Source organism: Aricia agestis, chromosome 18 (genome assembly GCF_905147365.1).
Source record: "Aricia agestis chromosome 18, ilAriAges1.1, whole genome shotgun sequence".
In the NCBI taxonomy this organism is placed as follows: Eukaryota; Metazoa; Arthropoda; class Insecta; order Lepidoptera; family Lycaenidae; genus Aricia; species Aricia agestis.
In genome coordinates, this window is record NC_056423.1 from 2,971,050 (window position 1) to 2,991,288 (window position 20,239).

At 37.2% G+C, this 20,239-nt stretch overlaps 2 protein-coding genes across 2 annotated transcripts; both read right to left on the reverse strand.

Moving 5' to 3' along the window:
- Positions 1–307: 307 nt before the first annotated feature.
- On the reverse strand, positions 308–7,747 carry LOC121736179 (transmembrane protease serine 9-like). The gene is made up of 8 exons (XM_042127265.1): positions 7,693–7,747; positions 6,083–6,251; positions 5,341–5,596; positions 4,618–4,914; positions 4,117–4,216; positions 2,071–2,251; positions 1,079–1,334; positions 308–614 (listed from the first exon to the last, which is right to left on the reverse strand). Exons 1-8 carry the CDS (start codon positions 7,745–7,747, stop codon positions 309–311), a joined length of 1,620 nt encoding a protein of 539 aa, XP_041983199.1. The 3' UTR covers position 308.
- Positions 7,748–12,910: 5,163 nt separating this feature from the next.
- On the reverse strand, positions 12,911–18,636 carry LOC121736180 (trypsin, alkaline A-like). Its single transcript, XM_042127266.1, has 3 exons — positions 18,597–18,636; positions 13,544–13,724; positions 12,911–13,262 (listed from the first exon to the last, which is right to left on the reverse strand). Exons 1-3 carry the CDS (start codon positions 18,634–18,636, stop codon positions 12,911–12,913), a joined length of 573 nt encoding a protein of 190 aa, XP_041983200.1.
- Positions 18,637–20,239: the final 1,603 nt, after the last annotated feature.

The window sequence follows — 20,239 nt, forward strand, 5'->3', positions numbered from 1 at the left end:
ACTGTTTTTAAGCACAATAATAATAACATATGAGTACGTTTACTTTATTTTAATAAAGATTTTGACATAAACTCAAGAACTTTGTCAAACTCATTGAAACGCAAAGGAACCCTACATTTTTTGCAACAAAAATATGCTGAGCCCTTTTCTGTCTCTCAATTTATCACCTTGCATCCACATTAAAGGACAACAAACGAAAATTATTCTCAACCCTTTATTCCTAGACCGCCAATTTGCGCAAATCTTTTATTTTTATATTATTTTTATTGCTATGTTTTTAATGTGCAAATAAAGAATTTTATTATTCCTTAAACAGCGGTGCTAATAATCCAATCAGTGTAAGATCCCACATTGGTGCTCACTCCAGGGAAAGTGGCGTTCGCGCAGCCTTCGCCCCAGGATACCACTCCCACCAGGGTGGTGCCATAGTACAGAGGTCCTCCGGAGTCACCCTGGCAGGCGTCCTTGCCTCCCACGTCCAGGATGCCAGCGCAGATCATGTTCTCTGTCACCACTTGTGGCCTGGGCAGCGTCAGGTAGCGGTCGGCGCAGAGCTTGCGGTCGATGGTGTAGATGGTGACGTCCAGGAGTACGTCAGATGCTACTCCTCCTTCCTGTAAAAGTAATGCTCTGGCAATAGGCACTGAGATACAGGAAGGTCAAAAGTGCGTCAAAATGGTTCGTGTAAATAGAGCACAGCATGCGCGGCCTGCCGAAACCACGCCTGCGCACTTTCGTGCGCTTTGATCAATGGGTCACCTGAGGTAATTCAAAATTTACAGGTAAATATTATATCAAAGTAAAGTACCTGGCTATACTGCATGCAGCTGCAGCAATGATTTATGAAATGTAACTGTTGATCAAGTTTTTGCGTGTTATTTACCGAAAATGATTGTAGATTGTGTCAGTGGTCATAAGAGAAATAATTGATTTATTGCCGAGTCAATATTAGGCGTAATTGTTGACTGAGGCTGCAACCCGACCAAAGTGCGAAGGTCAGCCTATGAATAAATTCCTCTGATAGCTGCTCAAAGTGGGAATGACATTAAAACTTCTATTTTTTTTTCCGAATACTCACGGTAGTATATCCCCATCCCGCATGCACGACTGGCATATCCTCAGGGAGCACAGTACCCTGGGGTGCTATAACCGCCTGTTGGACCACCGGCGTCAGCGTCAGCGGGGCCGCGAGCCGCACCACGGTGATGTCACCGTCAGCACCGTTCTGGCCGAACGAGGGATGGTTGATCTCATGCGAGATGTCGAGGACCACGCCGCCGAAGTTGCGATAGGTGGACCCGGCGCGGATACGACGGTATTGGCGGAGGTAGAGGCTGGAATGACAAATAGTATTTTAAACAGATTAAACCGACTTCAATATTGTATGTAAGAATTAAATTTCCATATCTCAAAAACTACTGAACTGAATTAGATGAAACTTGCAGTTTGCACCATTCCCTAAGTTGAACAATTCCTAGTACAACAAAAAAAGAATCACTTTCTTCGAACTTGTAGTTCCGGTGATATGAGAACACAAACATAAAAACATAATAATTAATATGTTGGGCACATTTGTTCAAACGCTGATATAGACTAACATATACGAAAACTGGGCAGTTCGGGAAATATAACATACATACGGCTCGAAGTAGTGACCTCCTTTTTTTGAAGTCGGTTAAAAGAGAGTATTGACCAACATGAATTTTTAGAAACAATATGATCAGATTTTATCAATTTTCTGTAAAATAAACGATTAAAGTACTATGATATAAATAACGGTTAGATAATAATTAAATACTCTGATTCGTGATGTTAGTAAAGTTGAATAGTTCTAGACCGCGAATTTTTCAGTATCTGCGGTAATTCTGCGGTAAAACTTATCAGTTTAAAAATCACGGGTTGCGGAGTAAGATCATAATGCCTAGGCGATACCACTAGCACTCTAAAAAAAATGGCAGATCTCATTCGTAGCCAAGCTTCTGATTCTACATACCCTTACTAGTGTTAGAAAGCCGTTTTGTAATTTCAATGTAAGTAGTAATTGGTAAGTAAGGTTTTCCCAGTACTTACAGACCAGAAAAGCAATGCGCAGCTGACAGAATATACACGCTGTTCAGAACACTGGCAGCGCAGGACTGGCTCCACACGCCGGTCCAAATGCCCCAGTAGTCCACCTGCACTATGCTGGGGTACTGGTCGATCGTTGTGGGCTGACCACCCACGATACGGGGTGGGGTGGCAGCGGCGGTGCCTGGAAATATGCCATGAAGAAGGTGGATACAGGATATATCAAGTGGTTATTGATAAAACTTAAAATATGACCAAGTAAAGGACCTCGTTAAGTTGAAGGAGATATATATAATACAAGAAGATGGTAGAAGTGTTTAGCATATAAAATAATAATTATGAATTGGATAAGCAGATACCATATTATGGAAAATGGATTGACCTGGCGGTTAACATCTCTAAAAAGATGGATGTTACTTCATTTTCTTACCGTCTTCTTTTACTGATTTTGGAAAAAATAACCATTTAGAACCGATTTTTATTACCTTAGGTTTCGTACAACACATCATAATATATGCCGACGGGCATAGCACATTTAGAATGTTGATTATGTGATCAATACTGCCCAGAAACTTTCAGAATCTTTTTATCAAGCAACAATAAATAATTTTAATGAATACAATGTATACTACAGCTGTTTTAATCCTATCCATACCAACACCTAATTAAAATCTTGAAGTAATGAACTTTGTACGAACATAGAAGTAAGATTTACCAGCCAAGATCACAATAGCCCAAACAGGCAACACCATTTTGTAGGTCAACCAGCTATGCTAAAACTAAAATGCTTCCTGGGTCTTTACTCTTTATATTATCTTTATCATTTTCGAATTATCCAATAATCTTGTATTGCGGTTGTAAATGTATTATCGGTTATCTTGTTGCGTCGTGTAAGTAAGTGAAGTCGTAAAAAAAATAATATTTTTCGACCTTACCAATCTAACAGTCTCAAAGTAAAGCCAAATTATTCCTTCGCCAATTCTTCTCGCCATCGACTGATTATGTATTTCAGCAGAAAGATAAAAAAAATAAGATAATATCACAGAATAGATAATAGTGGTAATATAAAGAATTTTTGCTCAAATCATAGCTCGAGTCACTATTTAATATTATATCTATACATCTATACATACTACATAATAATAATATAAATAAAATTGGAGTGTCTGTTTGTAATGTTGAAATAATCGTTTTTTACTACGTATGCATATGAATATTTAGACGGTACATACACAACAACAATTTTTAGAATTTTTGTCTGTCTATATGTCTGTCTGTTTGTTCCCGCTAATCTCCGAAATGGCTGGACTGATTTTAACGGGACTTTCATTAGGATCTAGCTGATGTAACAAGGAGTAACTTGGGCTACTTTTTAACCGACTCCCAAAAAGGAGGAGGATATTTTTTACTTTTTTTATGTTTTACCTTAGATGTATTTTACTCAGCCGTTTGTGGACCGATTTTCAAATTCTTCTGTTGTTGCATAAGATATGGTCCAAATTAGATATCATGTTCATAAAAGTGGTGATCTGATGATGTAATCCATGAGAAATCGAGGGGACTCCTTGAAATTTATATGGAAACATAGCGTGATTTTAATTTTTTGAGAAGGACTTCAAGCATACAGTACCAAAAATTAAGAATTTGCACACACAGACGGCGGGACGGGACTTTCATTGGCAGATAACTAATGTAATAAGGAGTAACTTAGGCTACTTTTTAACCGACTTCCAAAAAGGAGGAGGATATTTTTTACTTTTTTATGTTTTACCTATGTATTTTACTCCGCCGTTTGTGGACCGATTTTTAAATGCACATAGAAACTCGACAAATTATATGCCTGAACCTCCCGAGGAATCATTATGTCGATTGGTGAAAAGTGCATAAAAATCCGTGAATAAAGCCATTGATTGTATGGAAGCTTCCTTCAAATATTTACGTTACTTTCTTTATAATGAAGTTTTAGTGGCAATAGAAAAACGTAGTTTATGAAAATGCCAACTATATAGCTAGCGCGGTTCTTGAGATACAGCCTAGAGACGGACATACAGACAGGCTGCTGCTGTCTTTGTAATAGAGTAGATTTTTTTTTGTCTTTGTTATCCAACTTATCATATTTTGTTGACGCGGACGAAGTCGCGGGTAACAGCTGTGAATTATAACAAGAAAATAGATCGTGTTAAAGAAGGGCAAACCATTATAAATTAACAGTTTCCTTCTTTTTTGTTTTATTACATTGTTTATCTTAATCCATGGATTCGATTTATTACTTAATGATAAAATAAATACCAGATAAGTTTCCATACATTTGAAATCAAATTATTTCATTTGAAATCGTTTGAAATCTTTCGTTGAAATCTATGGTTCTATGGGACATAATTTTACTGTACCTACTACGAGTATGTATGAAGTGTAGATTGTGTAAATTAAAGAGAAAGGTTCTATTTCAAACTAGGTAACCTAATTTAAATATGTTTACAACTAAAAACTTAAGAAAGAAAATAAAAATTCCGTTCAAGAAAACTCTTTATTGAAGACAATTTAAACAACTGTATCTAGGATCCATTGGGTGTATGAACCAACATTGGTGCTGACACCGGGGAATGTGTTGTTGGCGCAGCCATGTCCCCAGGAGACGACTCCAACGAGTGTCTTGCCGAAGTAGAGGGGACCTCCGGAGTCACCCTGGCAGGCGTCCTTGCCACCGACGTCGAGGATACCAGCACAGATCATGTTTTCTGTGACGGTGCCCGGGTTGGGCAGGGTGAGGTAACGCTCAGCGCACAGCTTGTTGTCCACTGTGATGATGGTCACGTCCAGGAGTTCGGGAGACGCAGGGCCACCTTGCTGTAGGCAAGAAGACTTTGCGTAAGAATTTTGATGTAGACTTTGCTGTTATAATAGTGAAGTCAAAGAGCATTTGTACTCGTATTTGGCCATATTGGAATCTTTAAATCGGCTCCAACGATTTTCATGAAATTTAGTATATAGGGGGTTTCGAGGGCGATAAATCGATCTAGCAAGGAATCATTTTTAGAAAATGTCATTTAAGCAAAGCTCGGTCAAATAGCTAGTTGACATTAAAACAATATTTTAATTGATGATTGTAAATAAGAGTGGCAACAGAAAAAGAAGATGATAATTTAATTAAAATGGAAGCAAAAGAATCTTATGAAGCTCAAGATTCATCTGTTTACAAAGATGAGTTTGCACTTGGCAATTCTGAACCTACACAACTGATTACTGAATACACAAGTCGAATACAATACTAACCGAAACAGCGCCCCAACCAGCGTGTACAACCGGCAGGTTTTCAATAAGCCTGGTGCCCTGTGGTGGGATAGCGACTTGCTGGACCACAGGGGTGTAGACAAGCTGCTGAGCCAGGCTCACCACGCAGATGTCCCCATCGTAGCCCAAGCTGCCGTAGGATGGGTGGTTGTACTCCTTGACAACGTTGACGATCACACCACCGGTGTTGCGGTAGGTGGAGCCTGCGCGGATGCGACGGTACGAGGGGTCGTAGAAGCTGCAAGGATTGAGATAAAAGGATAATATTCATTGAAATAGAGCAGCGAAGCCTTTGTAGAGCTCAATGAGGAATACATGATTCATTTTTAGTCATCAGATACCAGCATGAAGTCACTTTACAAAATCTCATTAAATATTTTTTGGTATGAATCAGTGAATATTCACTTCTTGTCACAAGGTCCTTAAACTTTTTCGTTTATTTTGGCGTTCTGTCAAAAACTTTGCATAAATAATCTTTACGCCTCTAAAAAGTTTGTGAACTGCTGAACTTAAAAATCGAACGTAATGCCAATTGGAAGAAAAGCTAGGCAGTTATTTCCTTGTCATATACTTAGGCATAGACTTTCTTCTTGTTATGCCATATTACATCACTATCATCATCCTTGTCATCAGTATTACCATCATTACCACTATCATCATTATCAATATCATCATCACCACCACCACCACCACCATAATCATTTTACACTGTATCTTCTCTTACATGCCATGAAAGCAGTGTGCAGCGGACAACACGTATCGCGATGTAAGGATGCTGGCGGCGCAGGACTGTCCCCACACCCCAGTCCAGACACCGAGGTAGTCCACCTGGACTATCGAGGGGTATTTGTCGATGGTGGTCGGCTTTCCGCCCACGATGCGGGTTGGGGTAGCTGATGCTGCACCTGAAGAACACAATACTTCTTTAGATATTGGTAGAAAGTGGAAAATAAGTACTACTTTTAGTTGAAAAGGATGTAGGGGAGATTTTTTGGGTGTCAGAATTGTCAGAAAACAACAAATTGCGTAACTGTAACGTTTATACTCAAGTGTTTAGACTTATTCAACATTACTATAAAAGTATTAATAATAATTAATGATATAAAAAAGTACTAGTAAGGGGGTTAAAGTCCAAAGTCTATTCAGAACTTTACACACCCTTATCTTTTTGTGATTAATGATATAAAAAAGTAATAGTAAGGGGGTTAAAGTCCAAAGTCTATTCAGAACTTTACACACCCTTATCTTTTTGTGATAAAAGTATAATATACTGAAAACTTGTACATTTAAGGGTTAAAGTCCAAAGTCTATTCAGAACTTTACACACCCTTATCTTTTTGTGATTAATGATATAAAAAAGTAATAGTAAGGGGGTTAAAGTCCAAAGTCTATTCAGAACTTTACACACCCTTATCTTTTTGTGATAAAAGTATAATATACTGAAAACTTGTACTTTTAAGGGTTAAAGTCCAAAGTCTATTCAGAACTTTACACACCCTTATCTTTTTGTGATTAATGATATAAAAAAGTAATAGTAAGGGGGTTAAAGTCCAAAGTCTATTCAGAACTTTACACACCCTTATCTTTTTGTGATAAAAGTATAATATACTGAAAACTTGTACTTTTATTTGATATATATTGATTATATTAGTTAAACTCAAACTCAAACTTTTTTATTCAGAATAAATTATTGCAAATGTTCTCTGAACGTTTACATGATGCCTACCACCGGTTCGGGAACTAACCCGGCGAGAAGAACCGGCATAAGAAACTCGCACAGGGCCCACTTTTTTACCAAAATAAGTGAAAACAATTAATCTTTTAAAATAAGGTTTACAATCTTGTAACTTAAAATTATACAATGTCAACATACATACATAATTGTAAGTCATAAAATAATATAGAAATAGCCTTGCAAGCAGCCATCTTACTCCCAAGATGTGCCATCGCTTATGAAAATATAATTGACCTTGTAATAATAGGCTTCGCAACGCTTTTTTAATTAGATATATTTTTCTTTACAATTCTTTACAATACGGTAAAATAATAATACACACCGGTTTCGGTGACGGTGGCCAGTTTCATTAAAACCAGGCCAGGTACGCAGGAGTAATTTTCTAGTGCTCAAGTGTGTGCGCAGTACACAAGAACACTCTCTATTCCTTCACTCTCATAACCCAGTGGGACGGAAGACCGACACGACTGGCGAGAGATCAGGCACAGGACCGACTTTTTACATGCCCATCCGACGCATGGATCAGACAATCAGGTGGTCAGCCTGCATTCTCCTAACCAAACGTCTTGGAACTTGGGTTCGAATCCCGCGTTGGAAACACGGTAAAACATTACCTGCTAACAGCACGGCGCTTAAAATCCACAAGCACACCATTTTCAATGAACTTCAAGGCAGGTACTGACTGATCAAACCGTTTTATAATTTTGTTATTAGTTCAATAAATTTTTATACCGATAAAGATTTAGTTAATCCCATAAGACAAGTTATCTTTTAGGGTTCCTTTAATTTTAGAAGGCTAGAAATAATGTAAAGTTATTGTTAGTTATAATACTTGTTTGCCCCCTTATTTAATATTTTTATTAAATACAAGGGGTATTTAATAAAAATATTAAATTTTTATTAAATACCCCTTGTTATTATATTAAATACCCCTAATTTGCTTGTTTGGGTAAATATTAAATTTACCCAAACAAGCAAACGGGTCGCCTGATGGAACAGAAGAGCTGCGGGTGCGTTGTCGGCCTTTATATAACATTTTAATATTATATTATGTTGCCAACACACACACGAATTGGTACTTTGTCGCACGGGAAACGTTAATAAACTAATTAAGTACCTACAGTACTAAAATATACGACCATATTAGAATTGTGTAATGTGTTGTGTTGAATCTAAAACCTCCCTGGTTCGAAAGACTTTTTTCGGAATGGCAACGAAAAAAATATATATACCACGGGCTATTAAAGAATAAGACAGTATTCAAAAATTTAAAAATGCCTTGAAAAAATATCTCATAAGTCATAGAAAAATGATTCTATAGTGTCGACGATCTCTTTCGTGAACAAAAATTAAAATATATGAATACTTATTTATTAAATTCTAATTTATTAATTGTTTATATTATATCTCTCATATTATATTATGTTTTTGAAATTTGTAAAAAAATAATATTTAATAATATAGAAATACTAGAAACTATAATGTCATTCATGTAATAACTGTCGGGGCGAGTCGCTAGTTATTATAATAATGGCTAGCGACCCGCCCCGGCATCGCACGGGTATAAAATGTATAGCCACTGAAAAATGATTAAAATCGATAGCCTGTGACCCTTCACGTGGTCTACTTCTTATCTGTGCCGAATAACATAAAAATTGCACCAGTAGTTCGCGAGATAAGCCCTTTCAAATAATTTCTCCCCGTTTTTCCACATTTTCCCCTATTTCTTCGCTCCTATTAGTCTAAGCATGATAAAATATAGCCTATAGCATTCCTCGATAAATGGGCTATCTAAGACTAAAAGAATCATCAAAATCCGTTGCGTAGTTTTAAAGATTAAAGGGAACAGAGGGACATGAGGGAAAAAAGAGCGACTTTGTTTTATAATATGTATAGAATATTTTTATGTACCATCGAGGAAATTGATTCCTAGGCAGTTGACAGACCAACGCACGGAGCTAATGCCACAATAGACATAACGACCAGTAGTTCGACTGCAAAGAGACGGACATGTTTCAATATCTGTCAAATTCGTCGGGTTTCACTAGGATTATAAACGGAATGTGCCTCGCGCTGGCTGATTTAATTTATTTTTAAATATTTAAAATAAAGATTTCAAAATTGGATTCTGACAATTTTAATCTCATGTGCCAAAACACAAACAACAATACGACCAAAGAACCAAAGAACCGAAGAACGTCCAGCGAATATGTCATAGTTTTAAATTCGTAGGTAACAAGTTAACAACCCTAGCGACATTTTCGTCATAATACGTCAAATTTAAAAATTTCAACATCAGTTCTAAGTCGGCATACTCTATCATTCTGTCTACTCTGCTAATGCTCCGTGGACCAACGTCATTTGGTCGGATCATGGATCTGTCGGCTGGGTTTGACGTAACGCGACCAAACTACGTAGGTCCCCCATCTGCCTCTAGGAATCAACTTCTCTGATAGTACCTACATACATGTACATTCATGCAAATGAATTTAATTTAATTTTTTGTCTGAAATTATAACTTCCTTAATTTATTCTTTGTCCTTTCCCTACCTATATTCCGTAGAGTTCAGAGAAACTGTCAGTAAGATTTTTCTATCATTTTCCTACCTACCTACTATTTAGCGGGCCCATGGACGAGCAATTTGATTGCGCAATATCTATTGGCGTACCCAGGTAGGGGTTCACTGGGTTTCAACCAGTTTCAACCAAAAACTTCTTTCTATATAAGTTTAAATAGAAGTCTTTGGTTTCAACATATAGAACCCATTTACTAGTGAACAAACTCACGCCTGGCCTCGTATCACCATGTCTGATGTCACGGTATTAATAATTTTAGCATAATCGAACGGTAATAAGGTAATTATACCAATATACCTGCTTTTATCAAAATGGCAAATATAAAAATAATATGGTCCTACAGCACGGTAGCCTACGTTTATCAAATCATGTAACGTTAAGGTAGGTAATAAATAAGGAATATTACGAAAAGGTAGGAGCAGGGAGCGCCACTAGCACAAACAGTAAACAATCCGACCACATTTATACGTGGGAGAGCCATGCTTCGGCACGAATGGGCCGGCTCGACCGGAGAACTACCACGTTCTCACAGAAAACCGGCGTGAATCAGCGCTTGCGCTGTGTTTCGCCGAGTGAGTGAGTTTACCGGAGGCCCAAACCCCTACCCTATTCCCTTCCCTGTCCTCCCTATTCCCTTCCCTTCCCTCTCCTATTACCCTATTCCCTCTTAAAAGGCCAGCAACGCACTTGCAGCTCTTCTGATGCTGCGAGTGTCCATGGGCGACGGATGTTGCTTTCCATCAGGTGACCCGTTTGATCGTTTGCCCCCTTATTTCATAAAAAAAAAAAAACAATCCGACATGTTGCAACTTGCACCCGACATATCAAAATATTGTCAGAAACGTTGTCAAACGTCGAAAAAAACTTTTTGTTGACTGTCTATAATGCTGGTGCTGGGCAGCCACGGCACCGTCAAGACGTTGTAGTAATTTAAACTACTTATCTACGATTGCTATTCTCACGTTCTCACGTAGTTAGTGATCCTGTATTATTGACTGACATAAAATTGGTGAAAATAAAATCTCTACTAGTTACTACTAATCTACTCGGTATAAAATACCGTAATGCTCTAGAGGTCTAGAGTCTAGAGTCTAGGGGACCTATCAGACTGAAACGGTCACGCGGTCAGGCGTTCTGAGTTCGCATTCAGCGTTCGAGCGGTCGGTCACATTTCGACTTCGAATCCCACCGACGGAACAAAAAGTTTACAATGTTCCCGGGTCTGGATGTGTATTAAATATGTGTATGATATAATAAAAATCTTAAATATATGCATAGTATAAAAGTATTAAATATATTTCCGTTGTCTGGTACCTGTATACAAGTCCTTTAGGTACTTAGCACGGGGCCAGACTGACGTGATGTGAAGCGTCCATAGATATTATATATATTATTATATATAGAGGGCGTTCTGACTCTGTCAGAACACCCCCAGTGTAAGTATCTCTATATAACTGAATACAACACAAAGAACGCAAAACTGACCGCTTAAACTCTTGACCGCGTGACCGCTCTCTGTCTGATAAGTCCCTAGGAGCTACGAATAATTATTATGATTCTAAGGGCCTGTTTCACCACTTTCTGATAAAGTGCCTATTCAATCATTTATTTTCATTCTTTCATTTATTTATTCATAATAGGCTATTCACAACTTTTTTGACAGATTCTCCATACTTGATCTGTCAAGTTAATTGGTGGATAGCCTTATCAGGAAGTGGTGAAACAGACCCTTAGTCTTGGAGTGATAGAATTCATATTACTGTCAATCACGAGTCCGTCCGCCGAGCATCAGTTGCTTTTTCAAAAACCTTTTAACCCCAATTGATATTTTTAACGCCTTCTTCGTAAAAATAGCAATGATCATTTTCTGCTTTAATTAAGTAGTTTTTAATATTGAGTTCCGGAGTAACAACGCATAATTTTTTGGCAGATCAATGACATGTTACATTCCAATGGCATTTATTACTATGCTGATGATAGTACAGGTGATGCCCTATCTACCGGCTTCCACCATATTTCTCGGCTAAATGACATCGAGAGTCAAAACGAACTTATGTCTAAAATAGAGAATTCATAGGAGAAAGTCTCTGAATGGGGTAGACGATACTTTTCTGATTCTGTTCTTAACAGGACGAGACAGTATTTCAGTCTGGACCAATGCCTGCAACTCTACAAGGTGCAGGTTCAGCCTCATGTGGAATACTGTTCTCATACCTGGGCAGGGAGCCCAAAATACCAACAAATCCCTTTGGATCATATCCAATCCAAGGGCCGCTCGAATTATTGACTGCCATAATGTTTCAAACAAGCTAGACCCCTTGGAATTACGCCGAGATGTAAATAGCTTCACTCTGCATCATCAATCGGTTGTATCACGGGGAGTGCTCAGGGGAATTGTTCGGAATCATACCTCCTGCAACATCGTTCCACGTTAAAAATATACCATCCTCATAACCTTGATGAGTGGCAGTCTTCCACCATGCTTTTTTCGCGTAACTTTCTGCCACGCACTGTAAAATTTGGAATGAACTGTCTCCAGCAATATTTCCGGACCTATACGACCTGAAAACCTTCAAGGAGAGAGCGTATTCCCTCTTAAAAAGACCGGCAACTCACCAGCAGCTCTTGTGATAAACTTTACAATAGCTCTTCGAACAACCTTTACAAAAGCAGAAAAGACAAGAGAAGTTAGTAAAAGATAATAGAATAGCTGTGATTATTATGCAATTTTTTATTGCAATGAGGCATTAGTGATAGAAGTTGCTTGCATTTTTACACCAATAATCGTGCAAGAGTTATAACCCAAAGGAAAAGATAGACACGAGCGCCAGATTGTTTTAACACGTTTATTCTGGTGAACTCAAATAAAGAAATAATCTGCAATAAGCGCATGTTTTATTATTAATGTGATATATGTTATTATTTTTTCCATACAATTTTTTATTTTTTGCTATAAAATCGTTATTTTAAGTAAAAAAAAAAATACATAAGTGTATCATAGTCCATGCAAACGAAAAATCAAAAAAAAAAATTTGGGTAAGAGCTCTTGCACGTTTATTCGTTGAGGCCATCGAATTATGAGTTCGGGAAGCGGCGACCTCATTGCAATTGCCATGTAGTCAGTATCTATGGTTAGCAGCAATCTCCTACGGAGTCCTCCCATAATATGTCCATTGCGCATTCATACAAAAAGGAACAAATAAACTAATAATATTAACACAAAACTTTATTTCGAGTTATTTAAATAGTGTTGTCCAAAATCCATTGGGTGTAAGATCCAACAGCAGTGCTGATTCCAGGGTACGTTTCATTGGCGCATCCATGGCCCCAGGAGACCACTCCCACGAGAATATTGTCTCCGTAGTAGAGGGGACCTCCGGAGTCACCCTGGCAGGCGTCCTTGCCTCCCACATCCAGGATGCCAGCGCAGATCATGTTCTCTGTGACGATACCAGGGGTAGGAAGGGTCAGGTAGCGGTCAGCACACTCGTCGGTGTTGACAGTGTAGATGGTGACGTCCAAAAGAACGGGAGATGCCGAGCCTCCTTGCTGGAAGGAATAGGTTAATGAGATGATTTTAAACCCAATACGCCTGACAGAAATAGAGCACTCACCATAAACCGATTTTATCTAGGTTGTTTGGTTAAAAGTTGACATGATCGAAGGTGTTCTTAGCTATACTTCATCATTATCAGCTTGCTTATTCAAAATTTATATTTTTTTTGTTTATATTCTTAACTAGATGACCTGGTGAACTTAGTATCACTAATACAAACCTTCCCGAAAAAAATCAGTTTTCTAGACCTTACAGACTTTGAGATCTAGGTTAAAGTATGTAGTCAGGTTAGGGTAAGGGAAACTGCATCAACTTACAGTCCAGCAAAACAATGTGCAGCAGACACGATAGTTCTGGAGGTGAGGATGCTGGCGGCACAGGACTGTCCCCAGACCCCGCTGAACAGGCCCAAGGCATCGACCTGGACGATGGACGGGTATTTCTCGACGGTGGTCGGCTCTCCACCCACGATGCGGTTCGGAGATGCAGACACGGCGCCTGAGGATAAAAAGATACTTTAGTTTTTGGATTCGATACTTTGACACTAGTGTATTGATAAATAAAGATGGACACGCCTACAGGTAGTGGGCATAGTCGGAGTGGTCGCCTGACTTCAGAGTGACTCCACTTCTTCATCAGCTACCGCCAGAACACTACTAGTGTTTGGTTATACAGTAATCTGTGTTTAATTTACTTGCCCAACTATTGTACTATCAGAGAAGTTGATTCTTAGGCAGATGGGGGACCTACGTAGTTTGGACGCGTTACGTCAAACCAATCACAATTAACATTGAATTGTCATGATCCGACCAAATGCCGTTGGTCTGTCAAGTGCCTAGGAATCAATTTCCTTGATGGTACATACTGTACAGACACCAAGGGCCAAGACAGTGACGCGCGAATGCAAAAAGATTAAATGTAATCAAGCAGATTGCATAACTCCAAAATTATTACCTATATCAGTTCCAATTTCTTAAATACTTATTATTTATGACTGAATATAATATTACAATTTACTTACTGATCCGCTCACGTTGTTCTGCTACATAAAGCGTGATTTAGGACTATACACCATTTGGTTAAGCTTTAACGTTATTTCGAGAATGAAAAACAGATGTTGGCTGATTCTCAGACCCACAGAATAAGCACACAAATTTTAATACAATTGGTGCAGCCGTTTTGGAGCCGTTACGCAACAAATAACGCTACACGAGAATTTCATACAGGGTGCAATGAAACCTTCCGGCCAAATTTGGATATATTGATCCTAGTTAAAAATATACATACATGTAATTTTTTTCTTTTACAATCACCCAGTAGTAAAATATTGAGGAGTAGCTTCCGAAAGTTTTCCTAAAAAACACCACCATTAATGGACACTACGCGTCGCCGGCGCGTGCCGCGGTGGGGCCTCCCACGCTACCCCCCGCATCACCGCCGCTTTACCCACCACCGCGAAGTGACCGTTCTGCAACGATTTTAAGTGGGATAAAATACAGTGGGTGGCCAAATTAATATACTCAGTGTGAGATTTTTACGTAGATTCCTATTGGTTGATTTTGTGTTGTTAGTTTTAGTTTTTTTATTTATTTTTTGTTACTTTAGGCTGTCTTCTACATTTTGTGAGCCAGTAACATTTATTATACAATAATAATGTTGTAATAATAACACCATTTAGTACGACAGTCACTTGAGCCATATCCTGTGTTTAGTGCGTGCAATAGGGAGTTAGACACAGGCGCTAAAAATGATTTTAGCGTGAAACCAGTTATAAAAAGCATTACCTAAGTCTTACCTGTTCTATTATAATTTATAAATAATGGGTATTAACACATATTTCTAGTGTTTCTTGGTTATTTTTTGTGATTATGTAATTTTAAGTTAAAATAATGAAAGATTTAGCCATGGGAAAGAATTCAGACATTTCAGCTAGGAATAAATCTAAAATTTAGACACCTTAGAGTCATATCAATCATACCCAGAGAGAAATTGCGAGATTCGCAGGCGTTTCTCAGTCTACACTTTGAAATATAAAAAAGTGATGAACCTAAAAAAATCTTTGTCACCATAACGAGTTGATAAATGTGGTAGAAAACGTCTTTCGACTGCTTTAACAGAAGAGGAAACAAGGCGTTTTATTGTTGAGAACAGAAAAAAAACCCCTAAAAGTCATAAATGTTTTGTTAGATGATGCTGGCGTAGCTTTATCTAACAGAATGCTAAGGCGAAACAGAAGAATCTGAATTTCAGTTGTTTCCGTCCTTCGAAAAACCTAAATTTACCCCAGATGCATGCATGCTAAGCGATTAGCGTTTGCTAAAATGTAAAAACACTGGTCTAAGGAATACTGGAAGGAGGAAAAACAAGTTATTTTATTTGCATTTTTTTTTAAATATCAAGATAAAGGCGTGACCTTAATATTAACCAATTGATTCATATCCTCCAGGACATTCCCTAGTTTGTTCACCGAAGACGACATGAAATTTGTTATAAAAGCTGTGTTATTGAACGAAACCACCTTCGTCGGTTACGACATGGGGCGAGATTAGCTCAAAGGGGAATGGTGGACTACACTTGGTTGAAGGAACCATGAGTTAAGAGGATACCACAGCAGCTAGAGAAATGAAAAAAAAGTACGTGTAATATCTATAGCTGTCTCCCTTACCTCAAGCCTATACCGCAGAACGCGATAGAGACAACTGCAGAAAATCCAGAAAATCAACGATTCGTTGTCCCCTGATTCCTTCTCCAAAACTTAACCGATTTAAGTACTTTTTTCATTAAAGATTAAAAAAAGGCTTGAGCTGTGTTCCTATGTTTTGCTTTTTTTGTATAATCTATCCAAATCTGTTTTCTGGACGTATGAACACAGTGGAAAATCTGGCCATTTTTTTGGGTTTTTGAACGTTCATATCTTATTTAATAATTAAATTATGAAAAAAAGGAAAACATAGGGACATTGTATTAGTGGCCGTAGATATTCAGGAAAAAAATTATAACTCTACTAGCATTATCCAGGGAGGAAACAGGGGACAGCGTTTGTATGGGAAAAATGGCGGTGTGGAATCCTCTTAAGAGGGCGACTAACCCCAAAAATCAAACATCGTCCTTCTCTCTTCACACTCACGCCCGTCTTTCATATTATGCCAGGTGAAAAAGAAACGACGCGGATTCATCGCTAAATCAGTTTTTTCTCAATAACTCGATAAATATACAACATTTTAAAATCCGCTAGGTCGATCTCTCAATGATAGAATTTTATACAATGTGTTAAAATATTAACTTAGTTTAATGAACGGTTATGGTAATAACTTTTAATTATGGTAATATCTTATACGTGGGAGAGCCATGCTTCGGCACGAATGGGTCGGCTCGACCGGAGAAATACCACGTTCTCACAGAAAACCGGCGTGAAACAGCGCTGTGTTTCGCCGAGTGAGTGAGTTTACCGGAGGCCCAATCCCCTACCCTATTCCCATCCCTACCCTCCCCTATTACCCTATTCCCTCTTAAAAGGCCGGCAACGCACCTGCAGCTCTTCTGATGCTGCGAGTGTCCATGGGCGATGGAAGTTGCTTTCCATCAGGTGACCCGTTTGCTCGTTGCCCCCTTATTTCATAAAAAAAAAAAAAAATTCGTGAAAATCAGATGCATCTTTGTGATTTTTTTCTATCGAGAAAATTTAAAAAAATCGTGTTTTTGCTCAGATAGAATTCTCGGAAATATAATGTAGTATTTAATTTTAGAAAATGAAACAATTTGGGGCTTATTTTCAAGTATAAAAATGAATTATAAAATCGACACTTTAGGGTTAGTCGCCCCCTTAAGAAGGCGACTAATCCAACATTGTCGATTTTATAAATCATTTTTGTACTTGATAATAAAACCCGAATTTTTCAATTTTCTAAATACAGATACTACATTATATTTCCGAGAATTAGATCTGAGCGATCGTAAAATTTTCTCGATAGAAAAAAATCACAAACATGCATCTGACTTTGACGATTTTTTTCATATATTGCCAAAACCATGCATTAAACTGAGTTAATATTGTTACACATCTAATAAAATTCTATCACCGAGGGTTCGACTTAGCGGATTTTTAATATTCTTTATATTTTTAAAGATATTTAAGAAAAACTACATTGGAGCTTCACCGCTAGATTTGTCTCACCTCTCAGTCGCCAACAGTCGCATTCGCGCGCGCCTGAGGAGAGGATGTACTTCTTTTTCCTTTACTCCGGATTAAGAAATATTTAATCGAAACCATGGGAAACAAACAAAAATTAAATAAACACACTAAAAGCAACCATTACAGGAGAAAACGGGAGCCGATGAACAATTGTAGACGGCATTTTAATTTAATATATAATATGTTTATTTGTTTACGAATATGATAATATTATCATGACAAATAATTTGTCAAACCCATTTGTTGCCGCCGCACATGCGTAGCGCTTCGTGCTTGAGATGATACCATTGGACGATCTGCGTGTATCGTCCAATGGTATCGTCTCATAGCACGAAGCTTCGTGACGATAGACGAATCAGCGGCCGCGGCAATAGAGATTGAAAAAAATAAATCGGCTTTAAATCGATATCGTTTTGACAAAAACTAGTGTATGACAGCAATTTGAAAATCGATTTGGTTTCAATGAATGTCGTACTCGATACTATGGAAATATCGAATAAATTTCTTCGGAACAACGCTACGGTCTTGAAATGATAAGATTAAATTGTCAAACAGTGCATTATAATATTATATGCAAAATTCACTACTAAGACCATTAGCTTGATAATAAATAATAATAAGAGTATGAACAAAGTCGACGGTACATTTATGTAAGGATTTAGAAGAGTACATAATATACTTACTACATAATATATTATAAGGTCTTTTATACCTATGATATTGCCGTTTTGTTTGAAAAATGTTCTTTTGAGGGTTCCGTACCCAAAGGGTAAAAACGGGACCCTATTACTAAGACTTCAATGTCTGTCTGTCCGTCTGTCTGTCTCCAGGCTGTATCTCAAGAACGGCTATAGCTAGACTTCTGAAATTTTCACAGAATGTATGAACACATCTGTTGCCGCTATAACAAAAAATACTAAAAACAAAATAAAATAAATATTTAACGTACAACAAATTTGATTTTTTGCTTGATATCAATAATTGCTATAGCTATAGGCACTTGAAATTTTTACAAAATCCTTAATTTTATTTGTACTTTAATAATGGATAGTAAAATTAATATTACTATTAGATGTTATGTGTATATTGATGACATCCTAATGGTATCTAAGCTCAAAAAAAAAAATTCGCCGGTAGGTTTAATTGCACCCTGTATACTTTTACATTAAACACAGTACCTGCAATCAACGCTAGACCGAGTACCCACAGTGCTGCCATTTTACCACCAGAACACCAAACTAACTACCATCTCGTGACTTATCACTATTTATATTATAATATTATCGTTTCTAGCACCATAAAACGCTCGATTAATAGTTTCTTAAGCTTCCGATATCTTTAATCTTTGCTTGATAATAACTATTCTATTATAGGTATTAGGAAACCAACGTTAGTATACTAAATTCTTATCTTGCTGGGTTTTCCGAAAAAGCAACTAATATTACTAATATACCACGACAAAGATGTATTTAATAGTCAGGTTCTGTAATCAACAAAACTTGGTTGACTACTGAACCCTAAAACGGAACCCTAACAAGCAGATTTTTTGTATATTTATAGGTTAATAGTTATATAATTTAAGAGTAACATTGTCCTACAAATAGAACAATCCATATTTTAGGACTATCAAGTCAAAGTATGAAATCCTTTCTATCTCTGTTAGCTACCACTTTCAAGATTTTTCGCAAAAAAAAATGTTGTTCGTCTTATCAAAATGAAGCTACTCACAAAAAATTAGCTTGATAGTTATAAAAAAAATGTTCTAGGGCGTCCCGTACTATAATGTATATATTACTAAAACACTAAAATATGTTGCCATCCAATTGGTCTAGACCGTAGAACATAGATGGAAACCGTACATTTTACACGATGAAAGCCATCGAATCTTTTTTTGAGACTAGTATCTTAAATTCTGCATATCAAAATTTAAATACATCTAAATGTAAAAAGCTTTTATAAGTAAGTACTTGTATGCAGTGTTTTTGTTTCTTAGCATAGCGCCTATCTGTTGACAAGATTTTAATAACTAAGCTTCCTTTTTTTATATGTTTTCTGCCTAGATTATTATTACAGATTCTAGTATGTCTAATCAAAAAATGTATTTTCCTTAATTTAAAAAAAAATAAGTAGGGACAGTTATTAAAGTGGATAAGGAAGTAAGGATTACAAACTTATCAAAAATGAGTTATGACGAATGTTTACTTACTAGTTTTAGGGCCTGTTTCACCACTTTCTGATAAAATGCCGAATAGGCTATTCACAGCTTTTTGACAGATTCTCCATACTTCATCTTTCAAGTTAAGTGGTGGATAGCCTATTCGGCACCTATCAGAAAGTGGTGAAACAGGCCCTTATTATTGTGAAATCATCATTGTTGACGAAGCGTCATTTGATTTAAAAAAATACATACGCAAATATGAAATCCTCCTTCTTTTTGGAAGGCTGTTAAAAAGTCTCCTCATGTCTGATCTTGGTTGATGGCCATGATCATGAAATTGTCTACAGTAAAGGAAAATAAAAAAATATTTGTATGTTGATCAATGATCACCTACTTAATATTTGACTGACAATGACCGAAGTTGAGAATCAACATAACATAATATTATAAAACGAAGAGCTACAATTATTATCATAATATTTAAAAGTCTCTATTTGTCTACTATTTACTCCTAGTAAAGCAATAGTTTGATATTGAAATACCCAATAGCTATGTCCACACTTATGCACTTTCATCTTAAGAGTCCGTATACGAAATTTTGCCGATTTCGCTGATTTAACAGACGTGATTTAACAGTTAAAATACAGTATTTCTATAAGTTTT